Here is a 20,312-nt window from a genome sequence, read left to right on the forward strand (position 1 = left end):
TAAATGGAAAGCTCTTGGGAGCTTGTCTCTCCTCTCACGTCCACACCCAAAAGCTGTAGAGCAGCCACAGGCATAGGGTAAGTGGTCATCAATATTCACTGAATAAATGAATTAATCATTCCCAGAGCACACTAAGGGCAGGAGCTCCATCTCCCTCATCAGATGGAGGGCTCCCTTCCTTGGGCTGGTGGCCTACCTGCTCCTCCTCCCCCAACACGGGCCTCTGCCCTCAGAACAAACCAGGTGAGGAAACTCCATGGCTGGCAGGGAACACAGCCACATCTGGCCATGAGCCCTGCCCACCACCGCAGACCTGCTGGACCCAGAGAGGATCGTCAGAGCAGGAGACGGCATGGTCCTCCAGGGGATTTTTTAATGTCAGGGCGAGGTGGTGGCAAGGTGCCCCTTTGAGACCAAGCCAGCTAGATGACCTTGGACAAGTCGGTCCCCTGGCATCAGTGTTCCCTATTGGTAAAATGAAAAGTGAACTACCTGGTCTCAAAGGTTACATCCAGCTCAAATGCCAGGTCTGTGACTGCAGGGACTTGTCTTGTCACATCCATACACACACACACACACACACACACACACACACACACACCGCCCGCTGCCCAATAGTGAACAGCCTCTGAAAGAGGAGGCTGGGGGCTGGGTCGGGGTTACCCAGGAGAGGCTAGATTTGCTAGAGTGGACAACATCTGTCTGGCAATCAGTTTCCTGGACAGACTAAGGGCCTGAAGCTGACCTAAGGAACCCTCTCCTAACTCCTGGGCCACAGCATCTAGGGGATAAGTGAAATCGGGTCCTGGCCAAGCCAGGAGTGGAAGCCTCTGTCCTTTGGAACTGGTCAGTGAGCAGGAAGGGGCCAGCTCCTCTCCCTGCCTGGGAGACACTGGTGGGGCTGCCAGGAGCCATCCACAGCTGGGGGACAGGATACCTGCAGGCAAGAGTCAGCAGCTCTCCCCAGGCCCTCAGAGGGGCTCAAACTTCAGGCTGGAAGGGTTTGCCCACCCCGGCTGCCCTTCCTCAGCTCCCACAGCTGGCTCCTGCTGCTCCTCCTAGGCAACCCCTCCTGCCATCTTGCTGGCTTTCCTTCTTGGTTTGCGTTCCCCACTCCCTCTCAAGGTGTAGCCGGGCTCTTGCCTTCTCCCTCAGTGCTCCCCAACCCATGGAGGCAGAGGCCCATGCACACCTGGATGGACTCCCTCCTGAGTGCCATGCCTCCGGAGCTTCTGTTTCCAGGACACCTCCACTGGGATACATCCCAGGGTCCTTGGACTCCACAAGTTGCCATATGAACCCTTGGCTTTCTCTCACCAAACCTGCCCCTCCTGTGCCGTATGGCTCAGGGGAAGGCTCCATCATCCCCACAGCCATCATCTGCCTCCTCCACCCTCTCTCACCTCCTGGCCAGCAGCAAGCCCAGGGCATCCCTCCCTTAATCTCTCCAAATTGTCCCTTCCCTTCAGCCCCATGCCACAACCTTGGTCAGGGCCCCCACCCTGGCTCACCTGGACAACAGCAGTGGTGTTGTCTTCTCCTGTCACAGACATGACTCTTGCCTCCTAGGCTTACATACCTCTCACCCCCATTGAAACCCCTGCAAAGGCTTGCTGTGAGTGATGAGGTCCCACGAGGAGGCACCTGATTCCCCACCTCAGCTTCCACCTCGCAGCCTGGCTTGCAGCCACCCAGCATGCCCTCTGTTCTCCCAGACTATCCAGGAGGATATCTCTGCTGTCAGAGCACTCCTTGCCCTCCCTGCTTTGTGGATTCTCATGCACCCTTCAAGTCATAGCTTCCTGGACATCATCCTGCACCCCACCGAGGCTGGGATCACCTACTGCATGCTGCTCTGCTCTTCCACCATAACAGCCATGTACCGGCAACTATTATGCACCATGTGCTTTCTCTGCTTATCCTGAGCCCCAGCAGGGCAGGACTGGTCTGGCTCCCTCTCTACAAAATACCGAGAACCTTGACCTCAAATCGGGAACACGGCAGGCACTCAGTCATTTCACGGACTGGACGAAGGCATGGATGAATGAGGCCGCCCCGCCTGGCCTACCCAGCTCACTTCACCTCACACCAGCCCAGGGCACGGGATAACCTCGTCCCCATCTTACAGATTGGAAAAGTGAGGCACAGAGGTTAAGGGGGCTACCCAAAGCCTTATGCTGGCCAAAGTGGCTGGGCAGGAAATCCAAAATTGTCTGACTTCAAAGCTTATGTTCTTTCTCCAGGTACAAGACCCCTAGAGGGCAAGGCAGGAAATTCGAATCACAGCCAGAGCATAGCTTCCTGGGTACACTTTTTGTGGGCCTGGCTACACTTTTGCTCAGGTCAACTCGTTTGATCCTCAGCAACAGATGTATGTGCTGGGGGCTGTCATTAGCTCTATTTACAGATGAGGAAACTGAGTCATAGGCAGCTGAGTCACCCAAGCTCTTCCAGCAATGCATGATGCAGTCAAGGGCCAAGCCCAGGTTTATGCTAACCGCTCTACTCAGCCCTGCCTGGGCTGTGTCTCCTCCTTCCTCCTCAGCCACAGCATGGCCTGGAACCAGGGCTTCAGACTCAGGGGCCCCGCCCTCTCAATTTGGGATCCTGTTGGTCTCCCTCTGCCACCCTCGGGCCCAGCCATTTTCATCGCTCACCTGGATCACTGTGGTGGCTCTTAATTGGTCTTCTGGCCTCCAGTCGGGCCCTCTCTAACTCATTCCCCAGGAAGCCAAATGAAAGAGGCCCCGGGAGCTTTCAATTGCCTTTAGGATAAAGACTAAAAGCTCTGCTGGCCCTGCAAAACCCTGAAAAGGGGAACCTCTGCATTCTTCTGGGGTCTCAGCTCCCCTAAGAGAATCACTCTGGCCTTGCCCCTTCATTTTCCAAGAGCCCCAGTGGCCATTCTTGGGGTGATCTGCCAACCAAAGATTACTGTGGGATGGTTCTGTCAGAATTCCAGGCACAATTTGACCGGACCCATCCCACAGCAGAGACCATCTCTCTGGTTAACCTCTGTTTCAGGAGTTCTTTAGGTCCCCCAGGAAACTCTTCCTGACATCTAGCCTCCACCCCTCGTGCTACAGGCTTAGCTGGTTCTCTCTGGCTCCAGAGGCTGTGGGGTAGGTGTAGACGCTGAAGAGTTCCGCCAGAGATGGTTTCCATCCACCTCTGTCTCATTCTGGCAACTACCTTACCTTCCCCTTCTTGGTGAGGACCTGCTTATAATACAACCAGCCTTCTCTCCTGATATCACTGAAGGTTGCATCCGAGAGGTCAGAGGTGGAGTGTCGCTTAGAGGGAACATCGGCATCTTCAGAAGTGCCCCAGCTATCCAAGGACTGTGGTGAGACAACAGAGGGCAACTTAGGGTGACTCCCACAGTGCCAGCATGCCAGGAGCCCCATGGACCTCACACAGTCACACAGGCCTGGGATATGCCTGTGGTATGCTCTGCTATGCTGTGTGGCCTCACGGGCCCCACATGCCCTTTCTGAACCACCGTGCTGAGGTCACGGGACGTATGTGCCAAGGAAACCAGAAAGGAGGAAAGGCCATGCCGACCTCATGCCTCATCACGCTAGAAAAGCCAATCTGGAACCTCCTGTCATTTTACAGACTTGAAGAAACTAAGGAAACAGAGGAAGTGATTGTGTCAACATGGAGTTAAATAAACAGAGGAAGTAGAAACATCAACAGAGGCTGAGTTAGTGGAGCAGGTAGTCATGTCCACAAGGAGTTAAACAGAGGAAGTGATAGTGTCAACAAGACTCCAGCAACAGAAGTGACAGGTCAAGGGAGAGTTAAGTAAGCAGAGGAAGTGATAAGGAATAAGGCAGGTGACAATGTCCTCAAGGTGTCAAATGAACCAAAGATACTGAGGGTATGAAATCAAAATGGCTTTTCCAGTCCATCTACAATCACAGAGTGAAGGCCATTTCAGAACTGACCCTAGGGGCACCCAGGTGGCTCAGTGGTTGAGCATCTGCCTTTGGCTTGGTTCGTGATCCCAGGGTCCTGGGATGGAGTTCCACATCGGGCTCCCCGCAGGGAGCCTGCTTCTCCCTCTGCCTATGTCTCTGCCTCTCTATATATATCTTTCATGAATAAATAAATTTAAACAACAACAACAACAACAACGAACTGACCCTGTGTGGTCCCCAGGGGTGGAGCCTGGGAACTCCAGCCCATCCATCACTCTCAATGCTGTGTCCCCCTCCTTTCCAGTGTCCCCTTGTCCCCTGAAGACACCACGCAGTTACTGCCCAATGCTGCACAGGGAAGGCAGTTTTAGCGACCCACGGGAATAAGCAAGCCAAATGAAATCCCTGTCCTCAGGGAGCTTACATTCTAGCTGGGAGACAGGCAAGCAAGGAGACAGATGTATGCATGGTATCCCATGAGGAGTGCTAAGGAAAAAAGCCTAGGTGGTGAAGAGAGGCATGAAATGTCAGGGGTGAAGACTTGAAATCTCAGAAAAAACCTGAAGAAAGTAACAAAGTGAGTCACATGGCTATGGAGGGGTGTGTGTGGAAAGGACATTCTCGATGGGAGAAAGACAGGGTGGGAGGGTGCAGGTGTCTTGGGTGGGAGGGTGCAGGTGTCTTTAAGTGATGGCAGAGAGCCCCCATGGCTAACGTGAGGGGGGTCGGGCACAGCAGGGGGAAGGGAGACAGGAGCCAGAGTGCACCACTTCTTGTCAGGGGTGTCACTCCAAGACTGGACTTCAGAGCTGAAGCATCGGTCACTTCCAGCGCCCCCCACCCAACATTCTTGCTCTCACACACACTCACCACTCACCCCGTCAGTGAAGAAGCTTCGCAGCATCCGTAGGCTGGGTACCCGGTTTGGCAGGCGTCTGGGAAGTGAGAACTGAGTGTGAGGGATGTAGGAAGCGCAGCTGGGACTTCCCCCCAAGTCCCAAGGCTCAGAAGCCTTCCCAGGAGGGAACTCATTGCCCTGGAGGACAGCAGAGCCAAATGTCCCATCACAGCCCAGTTGGGGTGGCTGGGATGCTCACACCCTGTCCTCACCTCAGAGCCCTGCCCTCTTCCCGGAAGGTGTTGAGCCCATCGTCACAGGACTTGGAGCGCTCGGTGGTGATGGCCAGAAGGTAGGAGGAGCGGCGGCCGGCCTTGATGCTACCTGCAAAGCCGCCCACATTGGGCCACAAGGTCAGCAGGGTGGTGGGGCAGGGACTTCCCTGGAGCCCTGCAGGGCCAGGAGGTGACTTTACCCATGGGGCCCTGGGGTAGCAGAAGCCAGCAGGAAGAGGCCAGACATCAGGCAGCAGGCCCGGCAGAGACCTCTGAGGGCCAAGCAGCCAGGGACAGGATGGGCTGGGATTCAGGGAGCACTCACTGCAGTCCTGGGAGTAATGGCGGCCGAGAGCAAAGGTGAAGGTTGGGGAGGATGGGCTGGTGCCCAGGACAGGGGCTGAATTCATGGCGCTGGAGACCACAGCAGAGGCAGGGACGTGCTTGGCTTGGAGGTCAATGCTGGGGCTGGTGGGTTCATCTGCAAGCAGAGGGAGTGCTGGCAAAAGGTGGCAGAAAGCTAAGCCTGCCTGCCTCCCACCCCCAGCCTCATGTCCAGGACCAGATCACATTCCCAAGGCCCTGCTGGCAATATGCCCAGGGCCAAGGGTCCCCACCCTCCTAGACTGTGGGCATGGAGGCTCAGTCCCCCTCCCCCTTCACACCGAGATGACCCAGGCATGAGATTGACCCACCCTCCCTAGACTGGGCTTCTAGACTGAGAGTCTCTTGAGAATAAAGACCGCCTCATCCATCGGTTGGGGGTTCCTTGAGGGCAGGTGCTATGTTTCTCCCTCAGACTAGGAACAATTTGAAAATAAAGGCTTCACCTCTCGTCTGAGCGAGCTTGGTGCTCTGGTTCCTAGACCAGGAACTTACTAAAGGCTGTGTCTGCCTACTCAGACCAAAGGCTGGCCAGGGAAGGTCAGGGCTGGGTCTCCCCTCCCTGGTCTGGCCTCTTCTCCCTCACTCCCATGACTACACATAGGGTGAGCTCACCATGCTCAGCTGTAGGCACCATCTCTCGGCTCCTGGCTCCCAGTCTCATGATCTTGCATCTGGTCTTTCTCTAAAGCCCCTAGACCCAGCCCAGCCCATCCTGCACCCTCATGACACAGTAGCAAACCCTAAGCCTTTTCCTGCCCTATTCTCATTCCCAATATGGAGGTGAGGCACAACCTCTAGCTAGGCCAGAAACCTGGGAATCACCTGGCCTCTTCCTTACCCAACATCTGTTTCCCTGGCAGCAAACTTTCAGTGCCTCCTCTGCTCTCAGGATAAAGTCCAAACTTCCCCAGAGAATGACATGGCCCCTCTCATGACCTAGAAGGGCAGCCTGCCTCTCTCACTTCAGAGTCTTGGTATATTCTATTCTCTTCCTTGATAGTCTCCCCCCAGCTAACTCCTTCTCATCCTTCAAATCTTAGCTCTAACCTCCTTTCTTCAAGATTCTCTCCTTGGCTACCACGCCTCAATTTGGCCATGTCACCCTTCTCTGTCTCCTAGAGTTTCCTGTACTTCCATCACACACACACCATGGGTTTGTTCTTGTCTGATCATCTGTCCCCGCTGCTGGACCACACACTCCAGGAAAGCACGGAACCTCGCACAGTGCCTAACACAAATATTTGTTGCATGAATGGATGGATGGAGGGTGGATGGAAGGAACAAGGAGTGAAAGGAACAAAGGAAGGATAGAAAAAAGAAAGAATGGAAGGAAGAAATATGAATGGACAAAGGGAGGAGGGAGAAAGAAAGGGAGGAGGAAAGAAGATAAATGATGACTAGGTGGGTGGGCGGGCAAAAGGAAGAAGGGAGGGAAAGAAGCGAGGCAAGACAGAAGGAGAAATAAAAACAGAGCTGAAGAGAAAGAGGGAGAGAGCGAGAGAAGGAAGAAGAGAAGGGAGGGAGGGAAGACGGCTGGGAGAAACGAACAGGAGAAAGGATGATAGGATACAAGACAGCACAGAAGGATGGATGGATGGACGAATGGATGGATGGACAGAGAAACAGACTGATCTTAACAGCACTCAACCCAGAGTTTCACCCGTGTGACAGGTGGGTGGGGTACAACAGGGCACAAATGACCAAATCTCCCAAGCCCCCTGTACCATCACTCACCAATGAAGGGGATGGAAGCCAGAGAATCTTCGGTAGTGGCCAAAGGGGCCATCTTCCTGCCCAAGCGTTCCACGCGCCCACTGGTCTCTGGCTCTGGGGACTCTTCACCAAACCCAAGGTTCATCTGTCTTGCAGGGGGCAGCTGGACCTTGCGGCCTGTGGGAGGCTTTTGCCTCAGGACCACTTCGTCACGGCGATCCTCAGTGGGAGGCTCCAGAGCCCGGGTGCCAGGTTCTGGGCGGACAACCCTTGGTGGTTCGGAGGCCTCCGGTGGGAATGATGCTGGGGACTGGGCCAAGTTGAAGGTGGGTAGCCCCCCAAATGGTGAGTCCCGGAAGGAGAGTGCATGCAAGAGGCCAGTCCGGCGCTGGAATGATGGACTGTAGCTCCGGTATCCAATGTACCCAATGTCGTCCAGGCCTTGCAGACCAGGTGTGGGTGGGGCCTGGGGTGCGGGAAGGTCCCTGGGTGGGCAGGCAGAGGTGCGGGCAGACGGACGCTGGGAAGCCCAGCCGCAGCGCTCAAAACGGGGTGATACCAGTGCACCTGGCCCCAGTGCCTCAGCCGAGCGGGTGGCCCGGCTCAAGTAGTCGTCTGAGCGAGCTCGGTGCCAGCCTTCCTGGCCCAACTGGCTCAAGGCACCCTGGGAGGTGGAGCAGGGCCATGGGTGGTGGGCAGTCACTTCCTCTAACCGGTCCTGGGAGGCACTGCGGGCCCGGGGGGGCATGGCAGGGCACCGTCTCTCCCCCGCCCTGCGGGGTACCTGGTTTGACAGCCAGTGTGACAAGGCCTGCTGGCACTCCAGTCTGCTGGGGGGCACTCGGCTGCCAGGCTCAGGGAAGGCACGGGGCATCCGGGGCTCCGGGGGGAGGCGGGGGAAGGCACCAGGGCTGGGGCGGGGCTGGCTCATCCCGGAGGAAGAGGTGTCCAGATGGGAACGGGCGGTGGAAGGGACGCGGGGCCCCGGGTCGCTCCAGGCAACAGGACTCCGGGGGTCACTGGGCAGTGCTGAGAGGGGCTCAGGCACCATAGTGGCCCAGGTGGAGACCCGGGCTGGTGGGGCATAAGTCTTGCGAGGGTAGCAGATTGGGGGTGGCTCTGGGATGCTCCGGGCCTCTCCAGAATACGGCTCGTTCCCCTTCAGGTAGGCGTCCTGGGAGTAGGCCTGACCAGGGACACAAAGGCAGGTGAGCAGGGTGAGACAAGTCCCACAAAGCAGGGCTACAGCACCCGTGGGAGATCAGGACCCTGGGGAAGGGGACTGAAGGAACAGACCAAGCAGGGGAGCCCTGAGTGGGTGGGGGAAGGAGGGCATGCTCCACAGAGAGTCAAGTGGAAGGAAGGGAGAGAACAAAGAAATTAGAGGCCTTTGGGAGTCTCTCTGTCACACACACACACACACACACACACACACACAAACACTCTCTTTCACTGGAGAAAGAGCCAGGATTTCTCTAAGACTTATGACAAGGACTGCCTTTAGCCACAAACATTCCGACATCTGTTTTCTGGGGTCCTTCCCCCACACTGGCCTCAGCTGCCTCCTTGCTTCCTGACATCCAGCAGTATCCACAGTCCCTCTGGCAGAGCTGGGAAACCCCACCAGAGACCAGTCGAGGTGGCCAGAGACAGAAAAAAGCCGACTAAGGGGTGTGTCCACAGTGGGGTGGGCTGGGAAAGCCCAGCTGTCCCTCTGTCCCTCCCCCAGGCAGGGAGCTGGGGCCTGGCTCCTGGGCCTCTGGAGTGAGGAGAAACTTGCCCATCTCTTGCTCCCTCTAGGCCAGGCTTAGGGGAGGGGCCAGACTGCCTAAGGGGCCCTGGGCCACCTCCTGCCACCCTAGGCCTGGAATCTGGCCCTGGGAGCTGAGGCTGACGCTGCATTGCTGAGGAGTGACAGGCCCAGTGCCCAGGCCCAGCCAAAAAAGGAGGCAGCCCCCAGGGACGGCGGCCTTGTGGCCCTGGCCTGGCCTGGCCCATGGGTGCGCAGGGGCCTATTGCAGGGTGAAGTATCAAAGGCTGGGAGGGTGAAACACACAGACACACTCACACATGCGCAAGCGCGTGCATGTGCCACACCACAAGGAGATACCGGAAAACACACACCCAAAGACACACACACACAACGAAACACAATGAGACACATACACACACACAAATAACTATACCTCCAGTCCCAGGCACACACATCATGTGCTGAAGACAAGTTAGACCACACCCCCCACACACACACACACTCAGCCCCCTCCAGACCCACACACCCAGTCGGCAACACTCACATACCTCTCCCTCCTGCCATCCTGCCGGCTCCCCAGGCTCCCCAGGCTCCCCGCATCAAGGCGGTGGCGGTGGCGGCGGCAGCATCTCGGCCAGCCTCCGGCCTCCCAGGCTCCTTCGGGCTAACCCCCACTGACCACTGTGCTGGCCTAGCCTCCGTTCCCCCCCCACACCCCCAGTCTGGCTCCCAGCGCCTGCCCTCCGCCCCCACCGGCGCTCGTGCTCGTGCTCCCGCTCGCGCGCAAGCTCTCTCTCTCTCTCTCTCTCTCTCTCTCTCTCTCTCTCTGCTGGCGGGAGGAGGAGGAGGGAGGGGAAGATGGGTGTGGAGGGGCCTCGCCGCGTCGGCGGTGGCGTCAGCAGCTGCCGAGGCCCCATTGGCCCCCAGCTTTGGCTCCCAACCACAGGAATGCCTGGGCCCCACCCTCGGGCTGGCCCAGGGTGGGGGGCGGCAGCGGAGGGCCCCAGATGCTAACATCTGGGGCTGCCTTCCCACCTCGATCTCAAACCTCTCAGATCTCTAGAAAAGAGCTCAAGGCTGCTGCTCTGTCCCCACCCCTGTCCTCCTCCAGCGCTGGCTGGCGGTCACTCCCTCATTGCTTGCCTCGCCTCCGCCTGGGGGAAGCATACCCACAGGGCCTTTGAGACTTGCGGAGTTTGGGAGGTTTGCGAGTTCCTTCATCTCTCTGGGCCTCCAGCCTTACCTCCCCCTCCCCAGGAAGGACAAGGGGGACAATCCAGGTCAGAGGGCGGAGGTTCCCAGAAGGGCTCTGTGCCAGGCATGGCACTGTGATTACAGTGATTATGAGAGTGTGTTCAGGGCAGAAGCCAGCACGGCGGCTCCCAGGGCCTCCTGGGTTTGGCCCTCAGCCTCCCCCCCAGGGGGCCGTGACCTTGGGGGCAAGCAAGCTGGCATCTGGCTGAGACCCATGAGATCAGGAAACTGGACACTGGGCAGAGAGGACTGCCCTGGGCTCTGGGCCAGGACTGAAGTTGGGGTGCACAGAGACAGCATGTGTGTGTGCACATGTATGTGTGTGTCTCAGGGCACAGAGCCTGTGGGGCAGACAGATATACACGTTAGTCCTGGGTACCGCTCTGTGTGTGGTGGCCCAGGGCGAGTTCTGGGTGTGCTGATGCACCCAGGTGCGGGAAGGGGCATCTGGGGTATCACCATAGTGTAAGTTTTGGTTACTGGGCTGACATGTTGGGCCGGAGCATGCTGTGATGTCCGTGGGCATACGTGCCATGACAACAGAGAGTATCTGTAATATCAGCGAGTTTTCATATTGTGGTAAGAAGTCAGAGTCCGTGTGTTTTGACACCTCGTGGTATGTTGTGGGGAACTGAGACACTGAGGAACACGTTGTGCTATTTTGAGGTTTGTGTATGGTGATGCTTCAGTATGTGTGGGTATGTGCCCGTGCGCAGCACTGAGAGGTTGTTTGTGTCATGGCACATGACTGGTATGATATAGCTGGTTTACTGCATGTTATCACGTCCTGTAGTGTAGGGTGTGCTGGATGAAGGGTAGGTGCTGTGAGGTTATGTTGTGTGACTGTGTATCTAGCATGTTCTGCTAGCGTACCAAGTGGTTCATGGTATATTATATGAACAAGAGCACTTGAAGGTGGAGTGGGGTAGGGTGGGGTGGAATGTGCTGTGTGTGTGTATACATGTGTATGTGTGGACACATCTACAGGAGACATGCTCACTCAGGGCCAGGCAGGGAGGGGGTGTGGAGAACAGGCTCATGGGAGCCGACAAGAACATGCCAGTCTGGCAGGGCCCGCTGGGCCACCTCCTTCCAGATACCCTGGCAAGAATCCTGCCTGCCAAGGCCAGAGCCTCCCCCTCCCCCAGCATAGAGCAGCCCTGAATGAAGCAACAACCAGCCCCAGCCCAGGGATGGGCCTGGCATCCCCAGTTGGGCAATAGTGGGTTGGTGCTGCACCCCCTACACTCTTCTTTGCCTCCCAAAGTGTCCAATGTAGAAGGGAGGCCCAAGAAGAAGGGCTGTATCCTGCCCACAGGCCCCAGGGCCCTCCACCTCAGATAGCAGGGCAGGACTCACCAGCTGGAGGATATCCTCGTCCTTGGGCATGATGGAGAGCTCCAGAGTATCATCGCTACAGAGACAGGGCAGGGGGTCAGGCCAGGCTGAGGCAACAGGGTCTGGGAGAACAGGGATCCTGGTCGCCAGGGCACCCCCAGGGTCAAGGGGGTGAGGTGCAGGGACTCAGTAAGTAGGCTGGGAGCTATTACAGGAGAAGGGAGGCAGGGGGCGCTCACCTATTCTGGATCAGAGCTATGACCTGGGAGTAGGTCTTCCCAATGACGCTCTCCCCATTCACCTTCACCAGCCGGTCCCCTGGAGAAGAAGGGCAGGGTCACACGTGAGCAGGCCAAGGGGCAGCAGTAGCTTCTCCTGAGAACCCCTGTCTCAGGTATGGATGATGGTGCCAGGACAGGCGCTTCCCCAACACCCGGATCTGAGAATCCTATCCTTAACCAGAAGTACAACCAGAGAAGTACAATGAGCTGGGCCACTGGGACAGCTCACCTGTGCGAAGCCCCGCTCTATGGGCAGGGCCGTCATCCTTCACGTTCTTGACAAAGATGGTATCCATGGGCTCCAGGCGGTGGTGCCGGGGGGAGGGTCCTGGTGAGCATCAGCCAGGTTAGCTGGGGGTGGCCGCTGAAGGTCACACGCACAGCTATACACACAGGGGACACACACTCAGAGAATGATCACACTCACACAGACACAAACATGGGTCCACACATTCACAGAGACAGGGATGCATTTGGAGGAGACAAAGGGACACAACCCTGGGAGAACAAAAACCCATGTGGACGAAAACCTCCACGGACATATCAAAGTCACTCCTCAGATGCCTCTCACATCTTAGCACTCTGCCAGAAAGGAGACTTATAAGGAAGGACACATGTGGGCCTTGCCCTCCTGCAGCTGCCCAGCCAGTGGAGTGGACACCCACACATGCAGAACGTCCATGCCCACAGACCTGGGGGAGCCGTAGAAAGGCCCTGCAGCTCCCAATCAATCCCCACACATCCCACCCTCCCCCTTGCCCAAGGTCAAGGGGGCTCTAAGCAGAGGCCTAAAGATCCTGAGATGGACGCTTGCCTCCATGCGACATCACATGACACCCCAGCAATTATCCTCTGCTGCTGTCTCCATCAGAGAAATGGGCCTGTTCTAGGTCAGCTGGCTCTTGCCCTCACCCCCATGGGCCTCTGTGATGGGGACTCGGGAAGACAGTGTTGCCATGGCTTCCCAGCAGAAGCTCCAGTGGCAGAAAAAGAAGGCTGCCCGTCTTAAATACCCTGGGTGGCAGAAAGGGGCCCTCTGGCCTAGCAAGGGTGACAGCCAGGGGAGTTAGGCCCACATCTGAAAAGATAAAGACTTCAAGGCTCCCCTTATACCCAATAGAACCCCAGTGTCTCTGTCCCTGAGGACAGCCATTGGTCAGTTTCTTCCTACCACTAGCCCCCAGGCTCTGCAACCCTGTCTGTGCCTCAGTCTAGGCTGGGAGTAACTTCCAGGGGCAGGGGCCAGGTCTTAGAAAGGCCTCTGCTCTCCAAAGTGCCACCCCGAGTGTGAAATGAACAGGCCCAGAGGGAGAGAAATGTGAGAAAAGAAAAGTAGGGTCGAGAGAGAGAGATTGAGAGAGAGAGAGAAAGAGAGAGAGCACAGATATCCAGAGTAGACACAGAAAAGAGAAAAGATGGAAAAAAAAGTCAGGGCCGAGGTTTGGGGGTGAGGGACAATAAAATCCAGGCTGATTTGGGGTAGAGAGGGAGGACAGGCCCCAGCTCAGCCCCAGCCTTAGCACCCACCCTCACCACTCCTTACCTCCTCCTCCTCCTCCTCCTCGGCCTCCATTCTCTTCCTCCTGTGGGGGACAGAGAGGTAGGTGTGGGGCCTCTATCCAGCGATCAGCAGCAACACCCAGGCGGGCCCCTCAAGCTCCCCCACCCAGCAGCCTCCCTCTTATCTTCCTGCAACTAGCCCAGGACCCAGAAGGCGCGGGAGGGGTGTCAGCAGGGACATCAAGCCCCAAGCAATCTTCCCCAGTAACATGAACCCTCTCTCATGACTGCTGATCCCACAGCCTTGTATCTCAGCCATCTGAAAGCCCCCAATTCAATGGGGGGACCCATGACCCCTTCCCTTGGGGAGCTCAAAGCCCGATGGAGGAGGTTCCAAACATGCTAACTCACAGAGAGAATTCAGGCAGACACAGATAAGCAGGCAGGACAAGTGCAAACGGTGGCTATCAGCTCATAGAGAATGGAAGGGAAGGCCTGATTAGCACCCCTCTGGGGGAGGGGATTTTAAGGCATGTTTGGGGAGGGAGGGGGGAGGGCGTTGTGGGGGAGGGAAGGGGGTATGCAGGCACTGGGTGGGAGAAAGAAGCAAGCAATTGTGGGATTGGATCAGCTGAGCTGAAGGAGAAAGAAAGCAACACCAGCAAGTGACAGAAGCCAGACTAAAGCATCCGGGTGTGAAAGGAGAGAAAGAGGGAGCCAGTGAAGGTTCCTGGGTGGGAGAGAGCAGATGAGAAATACCAGTTAGGGAAAAGGAGTCTAGCATCTAGCAGGGCTAAGAAATGGAGTCCAGGAGCCCTACTAGGGAGGCATTAGGGATCATCCCAGTAGTTAGAGGAAGAGGACTGGATTTGGGGAGGAAACAGAAATGAGAGAAAGAGAAGAAGGTCAGAGAGACAGGACAAGGTAGCAGGATGTGGTACATTAGAGCTAGATGCGATGTTTGCTGTCATCTTATCTACTACTCTCCTGCAGACCATCCATTCCACAGCAGATGACGGGGTGTGACTTGTCCAAGGCCACTCAGGGACGGTAGCAGAACCAGGGCTGAAACCCAGGACTCTTTGGCACCCCAGCCGGGACACAAAGGCTGCTGGGCACTGCTGGAGAGCAGTCCCTTGGCCCCTGCCCTCCCCACATGGAGTGCGTGCCTGCTGATGTGAGCTGACAGCAGAGTGAGCTGGTGGCAGAGGCAGATGGATGCATTTAGATGGCTGAGCTCCCTGTGGGCTCCCAGCCCTGGGCAGTTTCTGGAAACGGGATGGAGCCTGTCCCTGCTCTGCCCTGCCCTGCCTAGGGTTTTCCAGCACCCCACAGGAGCGAGGTCTCTCTGAGACAGGTCCACCACCCAGCCTAGACCACTCGGGCTGCTTCTGCCCCATTCACCCCTCAGCAAGGTCCCCTGAGAGAAGGTAGCTGGGGCCAGGCAGAAGGGACATTCTGGAGTAAAAGAAAGGAAGGACTGGAGGTTCCAGGGCAGGGACCCAGGACGCTGGGGTCTTCGGGTTTCAAGGCTGGGGGGGTTGGGCCCCTCTCAGACACCATCACCCTCCACTTACACTCTGAAGCATGGCTGCAGCCAATGAGAAGAGTTCATGCAGGTACTCCCAGATTCAGACATGGATGAAGGTACACAGCGACATGTACACAAGATGCATTTCTACAGATACTCACATGCACATGTCCAGATAGACAAACATACATGCACATGACCAGTATACTGTGCACTCAACTGCACACAAAGAGAACCAAGCAAGTCCATAGACACAGGCCACGAAATGCAAGGCTGGCAGGTGGGACCAAGCTCCTCAAGGGAGAGCCCCCAACAGCTGATCCCAGCCCTGAGGGTAGGGGAGAACCGGGTTCATTGACTCCAAAATAAATCTGTCTCCTCCCCTGCTGGAAGAGAGGCAGGGGAGGTCTCAGAGCCCTCAGGGGGAGCCCTGGTTCCTGCCTAGAGCCCCCCACATCTTCCTGCATGCCTGCTTCACCTCCTTCATGGTCAGGGAGCCCCCCCCTGCCCCGGCCACATTGTCAGTTGGGCATAGCAGCCCTGGTTCCTGGTCTTGGAGAACCTGATATTTATATTAGGGCCAGAAGGGCTCTTAGGGGTCAAGGAGATAAATGCCCTCATGTTACAACAGGAGAAATGGAGCCCAGAGAGGCCTGAGAGGCCCCCAAGATCCATAGGGAATTAGGAGCTGCACCAGGATTGGAACCCAGGGCCCCCTTCTCCCAGCCTGGTACGGGCTGGGCCACTCCAGGAGAGTCCCAGAGGTGTGTTAGGACAGATTCTCCAGGAGTTCAGGCTAGGGAGGGGGCAACAAACCCAGCTCAGAAGCGGCCAAAGAAGACCAAGAGTCCTGGGAACTCCATTTCTCCGAGAAGGTTATTCACTTTCCAGAAGCCAAGAGTCTAGGGGTGGGCATGAGCATCCCGGCTCCCTCCAAAAGTTCCTTGCCCAGAACCATCCACTCTGCCCCTTCTCCTGGGAAGACCAAACCCAGGGTAGTTAGGGAGCTTGTCCACAAGCATACAATGCATATGACCCAGCCAGGGCCATCTCTACCTCTCAGTGACCCTCCTCCCAGGCCACAGAAGAAAGGCTATGGAGGGGTCGGTGTGAAGGAATTCCCCCTCGCCCCATTAAAGCTTCCTTAGGACAGGGCAGGGCAGTGGGCAGGTCGGGTGTACCTTCAGGCTACAGTGCACGGCTGACTCTGGCGGGTACACGATGAAGTGGCGCAAGGTGAAGCCAAAGCCATCCTGGAGACTTTTGTGCAGCAGCAGTGTCCGCGGCCCTTGCCAGGGGAGGGGGCGCCCAGGGGAGCACCCATCTCTTGGGCCCAGTGGCAGCTGTGGGAGCACAGGGAGACAGGGCTGAGTGGCCGTGTGGCCCACACTTCCAAATCTGCACATTGCCTCCTACAGCCAGGAGGGACAGGGGCACGGGGTGAGGTGCATGGGCCCTGGGGTTCCAGGCCCTCTCCTGTGCTCCTGACCTCCTTCTTGCCCCCTTCCTTCCTCTCCCACCTTCATTAGCCCAAAGCTGCTTCTTTCTTTCCCCTCCCTCCCCTCATGACACCTTTGCCTCCAGGGAAACAATTCCCTGCAGCCAGCCAAGTATTTTCATTCAGGTCAGTTTGGCAAATGTTTGCTCAGCACCTACTGTGCTCCGGAAGCTGGACACACAGCCTTCTTGCCTGGGAAGTGTCTGCTGCCATCTGAGCTCATCCCTGCCTGCCGCACAATCTCACACACCGACACAGACACACTTCTGCGGACACGGACACATCCACACACACTCCTGCAGACAGAACACACCATACACCCAGACAAGCACACTCTGGTGCAAAGGTGCACCCAGACGGACACGCCAATGATTATACACATGCACACTTATGTAGACAAACATGCGTATGTCACACAATCACACCTAATCAGTCACACACAGACACATGCACACAGCACATGCAGCAGAAATACAGACACACATGCACAGACAGACTGGCACACACGCATCCTGCAGGAGCAGCAGCAGCAACAGGTAAGGGCCTAGAGCCATGAGGGAGCGGACTGGACATCAGACAACTGAAGGCTGTTCAAACTGACTTCCAGAGGCTCCGGAGCACAGCCAGAGGCATGGCTGTTCGCTGGATCTGAGAGGGGAACAGGGGCGGGGGGTGGAGGGAGAGACACTCTGCTGCGCTCTGGCCCTACCAGATGGAATGCCTAGGATTCCCCAAGATGATATGGCAGAAGATGTCTGAAGACTAGGGTCTGGGGGCACACAGGTCTGCTTCTGGGGCAAGAGGGGGAGAAAGGCCTCACTTCAGGTCCCCTGCTCAGATGCAGAGAGGGAAAGCGGGTGATAGAAGGGTGACGAAGAGCTGCATGCCCAGGGAGGCGAATAGCAGATTGGCAGAGCAGGAAGACAAGGGTGGGCTGCCTGGTGAAAAGCCAGGATGCCTCCCTAGGGGCTCTTTAACCCACAACCTCAGGCATCCTAACCTGAGGACTCTAAAATCTGAACCTCAGAGGGCAAAAAGGCCCTACCACCCCACCCTCAACAGTCCTCAACCTCTTCACTCCTCCTTGGCACCAGGCGGGAGTCCTCAGGGGTGGGGAGTGGGGGGAGAAAGGCAGGCTCGGTGTAGAGGGAAGAAGCCCACCAGCTCTGGGGTGAGGACTCCCCCCAACCTTTGCCACTCAGATGACTTGATCCTAAGACGTTCCTTCGTGTATCCATTCCCCAGCCTGTTCACATTTCTGGTGGAAGGCAGCCTTGGGCCCAGCCCTTTGCTAGGGATTTCTGTGTGGGGTAGAGATTTCTAGGTGGCACAGTGGTCAGAAAGGCTTGGGAGAGGGGGTGTATCCTCACATCTTCTGTATCCAAAAGATGAAATAAAAACATGACAGAGGCAGTAGGTTTGCTTCATGTAATCCCAGCAAACATAGCTAGGTGGAAGGTACAGGAGGCCAAGCGAGGCCCCGGCCAGGGAGACCAACCTAATCATATCTGTCTGGAAAGCTACCAGATGTGGTTGTGAATGCACAGTCTCCTGAAGGGTCTGAGCAAAAACTGGGTGCTCCCTAGTCCGGGAGGCCTTGGCTGAGATTCCAGCCTGGGGCAGGAGGTCCAGTGATAGCCCTTCGGCTCCTTCCACTTGTGGCTATAGTACAGCCAGTTCCACTGAGCCCCACACCACCCCCCAACCCCAGGGGTCTGAAGAGTCCAGAGGAGAAACTTCTCTGGGAATTCTGCTGAGGTCTGAAATCCCCTGGATTTCCTATCTCTGCTGACCTGGCAAGGAACTGATCAGGGAGGGGAGAGGGCCTGGGGGAAGCCCCCTGACTGCTGCTACCAGAAGCCCCTGCTCCTCCCCAGTGTGGGCTGCCTCCCCTGAACGCCCTCTGCCCCGGCTCAGAGCTGAGAGGCTGTTTGCAGGGCCCATTGTTTTGCTGGTGTCCTGGATTAAGGTTTAAGCCACCAGCTGCCCCAGTGATGAGAAGTGGCTGGGACAGGTCCCCGCACGCCCCCCACCCCTCCTCCAGCACACATCCTGCCTGGAGCTGCCAGCTGCCTTGCCTTGGGGGTGCCACTCTCCCAGGGCCTGGCTGTAACCCAGGGCAGGCCTTCTTCTCTCAGGTCCCCCCTTGGCCCAAGCAGCACCCCCACCCTTATCTCTGCCTCTCCCTTTCCTCCTTTCCTTCCTCCCAGTCTCCCTTCCCCCATCCCTTCCAACCAGCTCCTGAGAATGTCAGGGTGGTAATCCCCCTGCCACAGCTACTATACCCCTGCCTGAAGAGGAGACACCATAGTCCCCATCAACTGCTAGATTTGGCAGCTCGGCTCCCCTGTGGGAAGTTCTTCTTTGATTTTAACCTCAATCCTTCATGTTACTATGCTCAAATTTCCTCTCCTCCCCTCTGTCCTGGGACAACACTGGGTCTGGCTCTCATCTTGACAGGGAGGGAGGTGATAGACACAGAAACAGAGAAGGAGCCAACAATGGGAACAGAAAGGTGACTAGACTGGGAAGGGGTTTAGCTCACACACATCCCTAAATCTGCTTCTCTGGGATAGGCACAGAGACAAGGGGATGGAGATGGAGAGGCTCAGGGGACATGGGGACATCACTGATTACCATCCTCCTAGCCCAGATCTATCTCCAAATGTTCTCAGCCTCATGTCAGGAAAGAAAGAGACATCCAGAAATGCCAGCTGACGGTGGGAAGAGGGCAGATGGCCCCAGGGCCACAAATTAGAACTAGACACGTGGTGGGTTAGCAACACCAGGAACCAGAACCCAGGAGTCCTGCTCCTCCCCCCTAGGAGCATAAAGAGGTCATTGCAGGGAGCACAGCGTTCATGCTGGGCATGGTTCCCACTGTGACTCACGCCCTACCAGCCCGGTAGATCCCGGACATCAGACACACTGTCCCCACCCCCTATCTCCAGCCCTGTCAGTCCTCACCCCAAGATCACCCATTACCTGCCACCTCAGCCTCCTTTGCCCACTAGGAAACCCTTGTGTGCCCCTGTGCCCACGGCCCCTACCGGGAGAGGGTAGCGTGGTACCCTCCACTCCACTTACTAAGACCCTTGCCTGCCTCTGACTCGGGCTCCCTGCCCAGCAAAGTCCTCAGGACTCCAGGCCCCAGCATCTATTCAAACAACCCTGGTCCCTTCTATCCTTCCACTGCCTATAAACCAAGAAGTTTGAGGCCCTAGAGGCTGTCACTCAGACTGGGGAGCCTCTTCCAGCCCCGGGAAAAGCTCCCGGCCACAACCTGCCACCCTCGCCCGCATCTCTCCAGCTCCTCCCTCACTCCGCGCTTGGGGGCATGGGTCCCTTGGGGGCATGGGTCCCGGGACACAGGGCGCACTCAACTCCAAGACCCCAGGGAGCCGGCGGCCTGACCCCACCCGCCTCGAGGAGGCCCACCCCTGCCCTGCACCTCCACCCCGCCGCCCCGCAGCCCCGGCTCTCACCCTGGCGAGGCGCGGCCCGGGCGCGCGGCGGTCGCTGTGGGCGAGGCAGGGCAGCCAGAGGCAGCGCGGCTCCGGGGCGCTGCAGTCCACGCCGACGGCGCGTTCCCAGCGCCAGCCCCAGGCCCCCGCGCGCTCCACGCGCCACACCGCGCTGCCCACGAGCGCCGCGGCCGGAGGGGGCCCCCGGGCCCGGCCGCCGCCCCGGCCCCAGTGCGCCGCGGGCCGGGCTTCCGGAGCGGGGCGCGCCGCGCGGGGGCCCCCGGCTGTTCCTCGGCGCCCCGCCGGCGGCGTCCTCGGCCCCCCGGGTGGCGGCCGGGCCCCGGGGGCCCCCGCCCGCCCCCCGGAGCCGCGGGCCCGGGGCCCAGGGGCCCCGAGGGGACGGCCGGCCCGCGCGGACGGCGGCAGGACGGCTGCAGCAGCTCCGCGCCTCCCGCGCCTCCCGAGCCTCCCGGCTGAAGGCGCCTGAGCCCGGACACGCCGGCGAGTCGCGCAGGGCAGACGCCTCCCCCTCCGGGGCGGCCCCTGTGCGCGGCCGC

At 57.9% G+C, this 20,312-nt stretch overlaps 1 protein-coding gene across 7 annotated transcripts in view; it reads right to left on the bottom strand.

Annotated features, from left to right (window-relative positions):
• Positions 1-20,312, bottom strand: part of ARHGAP23 (Rho GTPase activating protein 23) — an 80,534-nt gene that overhangs the window by 29,797 nt on the left and 30,425 nt on the right. For 3 of the 7 annotated variants that reach the window (XM_072747384.1, XM_072747379.1, XM_072747382.1), the window contains exons 2-11: positions 15,975-16,136; positions 13,306-13,345; positions 11,992-12,090; positions 11,721-11,799; positions 11,503-11,557; positions 7,158-8,322; positions 5,362-5,517; positions 5,034-5,145; positions 4,801-4,858; positions 3,198-3,341 (exon numbers count right to left, since the gene is read on the bottom strand). In XM_072747384.1, the coding sequence (XP_072603485.1) occupies positions 3,198-3,341; positions 4,801-4,858; positions 5,034-5,145; positions 5,362-5,517; positions 7,158-8,322; positions 11,503-11,557; positions 11,721-11,799; positions 11,992-12,090; positions 13,306-13,345; positions 15,975-16,136 (2,070 nt within the window). Of the gene's footprint in view, positions 1-3,197; positions 3,342-4,800; positions 4,859-5,033; positions 5,146-5,361; positions 5,518-7,157; positions 8,323-9,437; positions 9,581-11,502; positions 11,604-11,720; positions 11,800-11,991; positions 12,146-12,933; positions 13,024-13,305; positions 13,346-15,974; positions 16,137-20,312 lie in introns of those variants that run through there. The other 4 variants (XM_072747380.1, XM_072747381.1, XM_072747383.1 and 1 more) reach the window with 4 other exon arrangements.

This window comes from Vulpes vulpes, chromosome 2, assembly GCF_048418805.1.
Source record: "Vulpes vulpes isolate BD-2025 chromosome 2, VulVul3, whole genome shotgun sequence".
Taxonomy (NCBI): Eukaryota; Metazoa; Chordata; class Mammalia; order Carnivora; family Canidae; genus Vulpes; species Vulpes vulpes.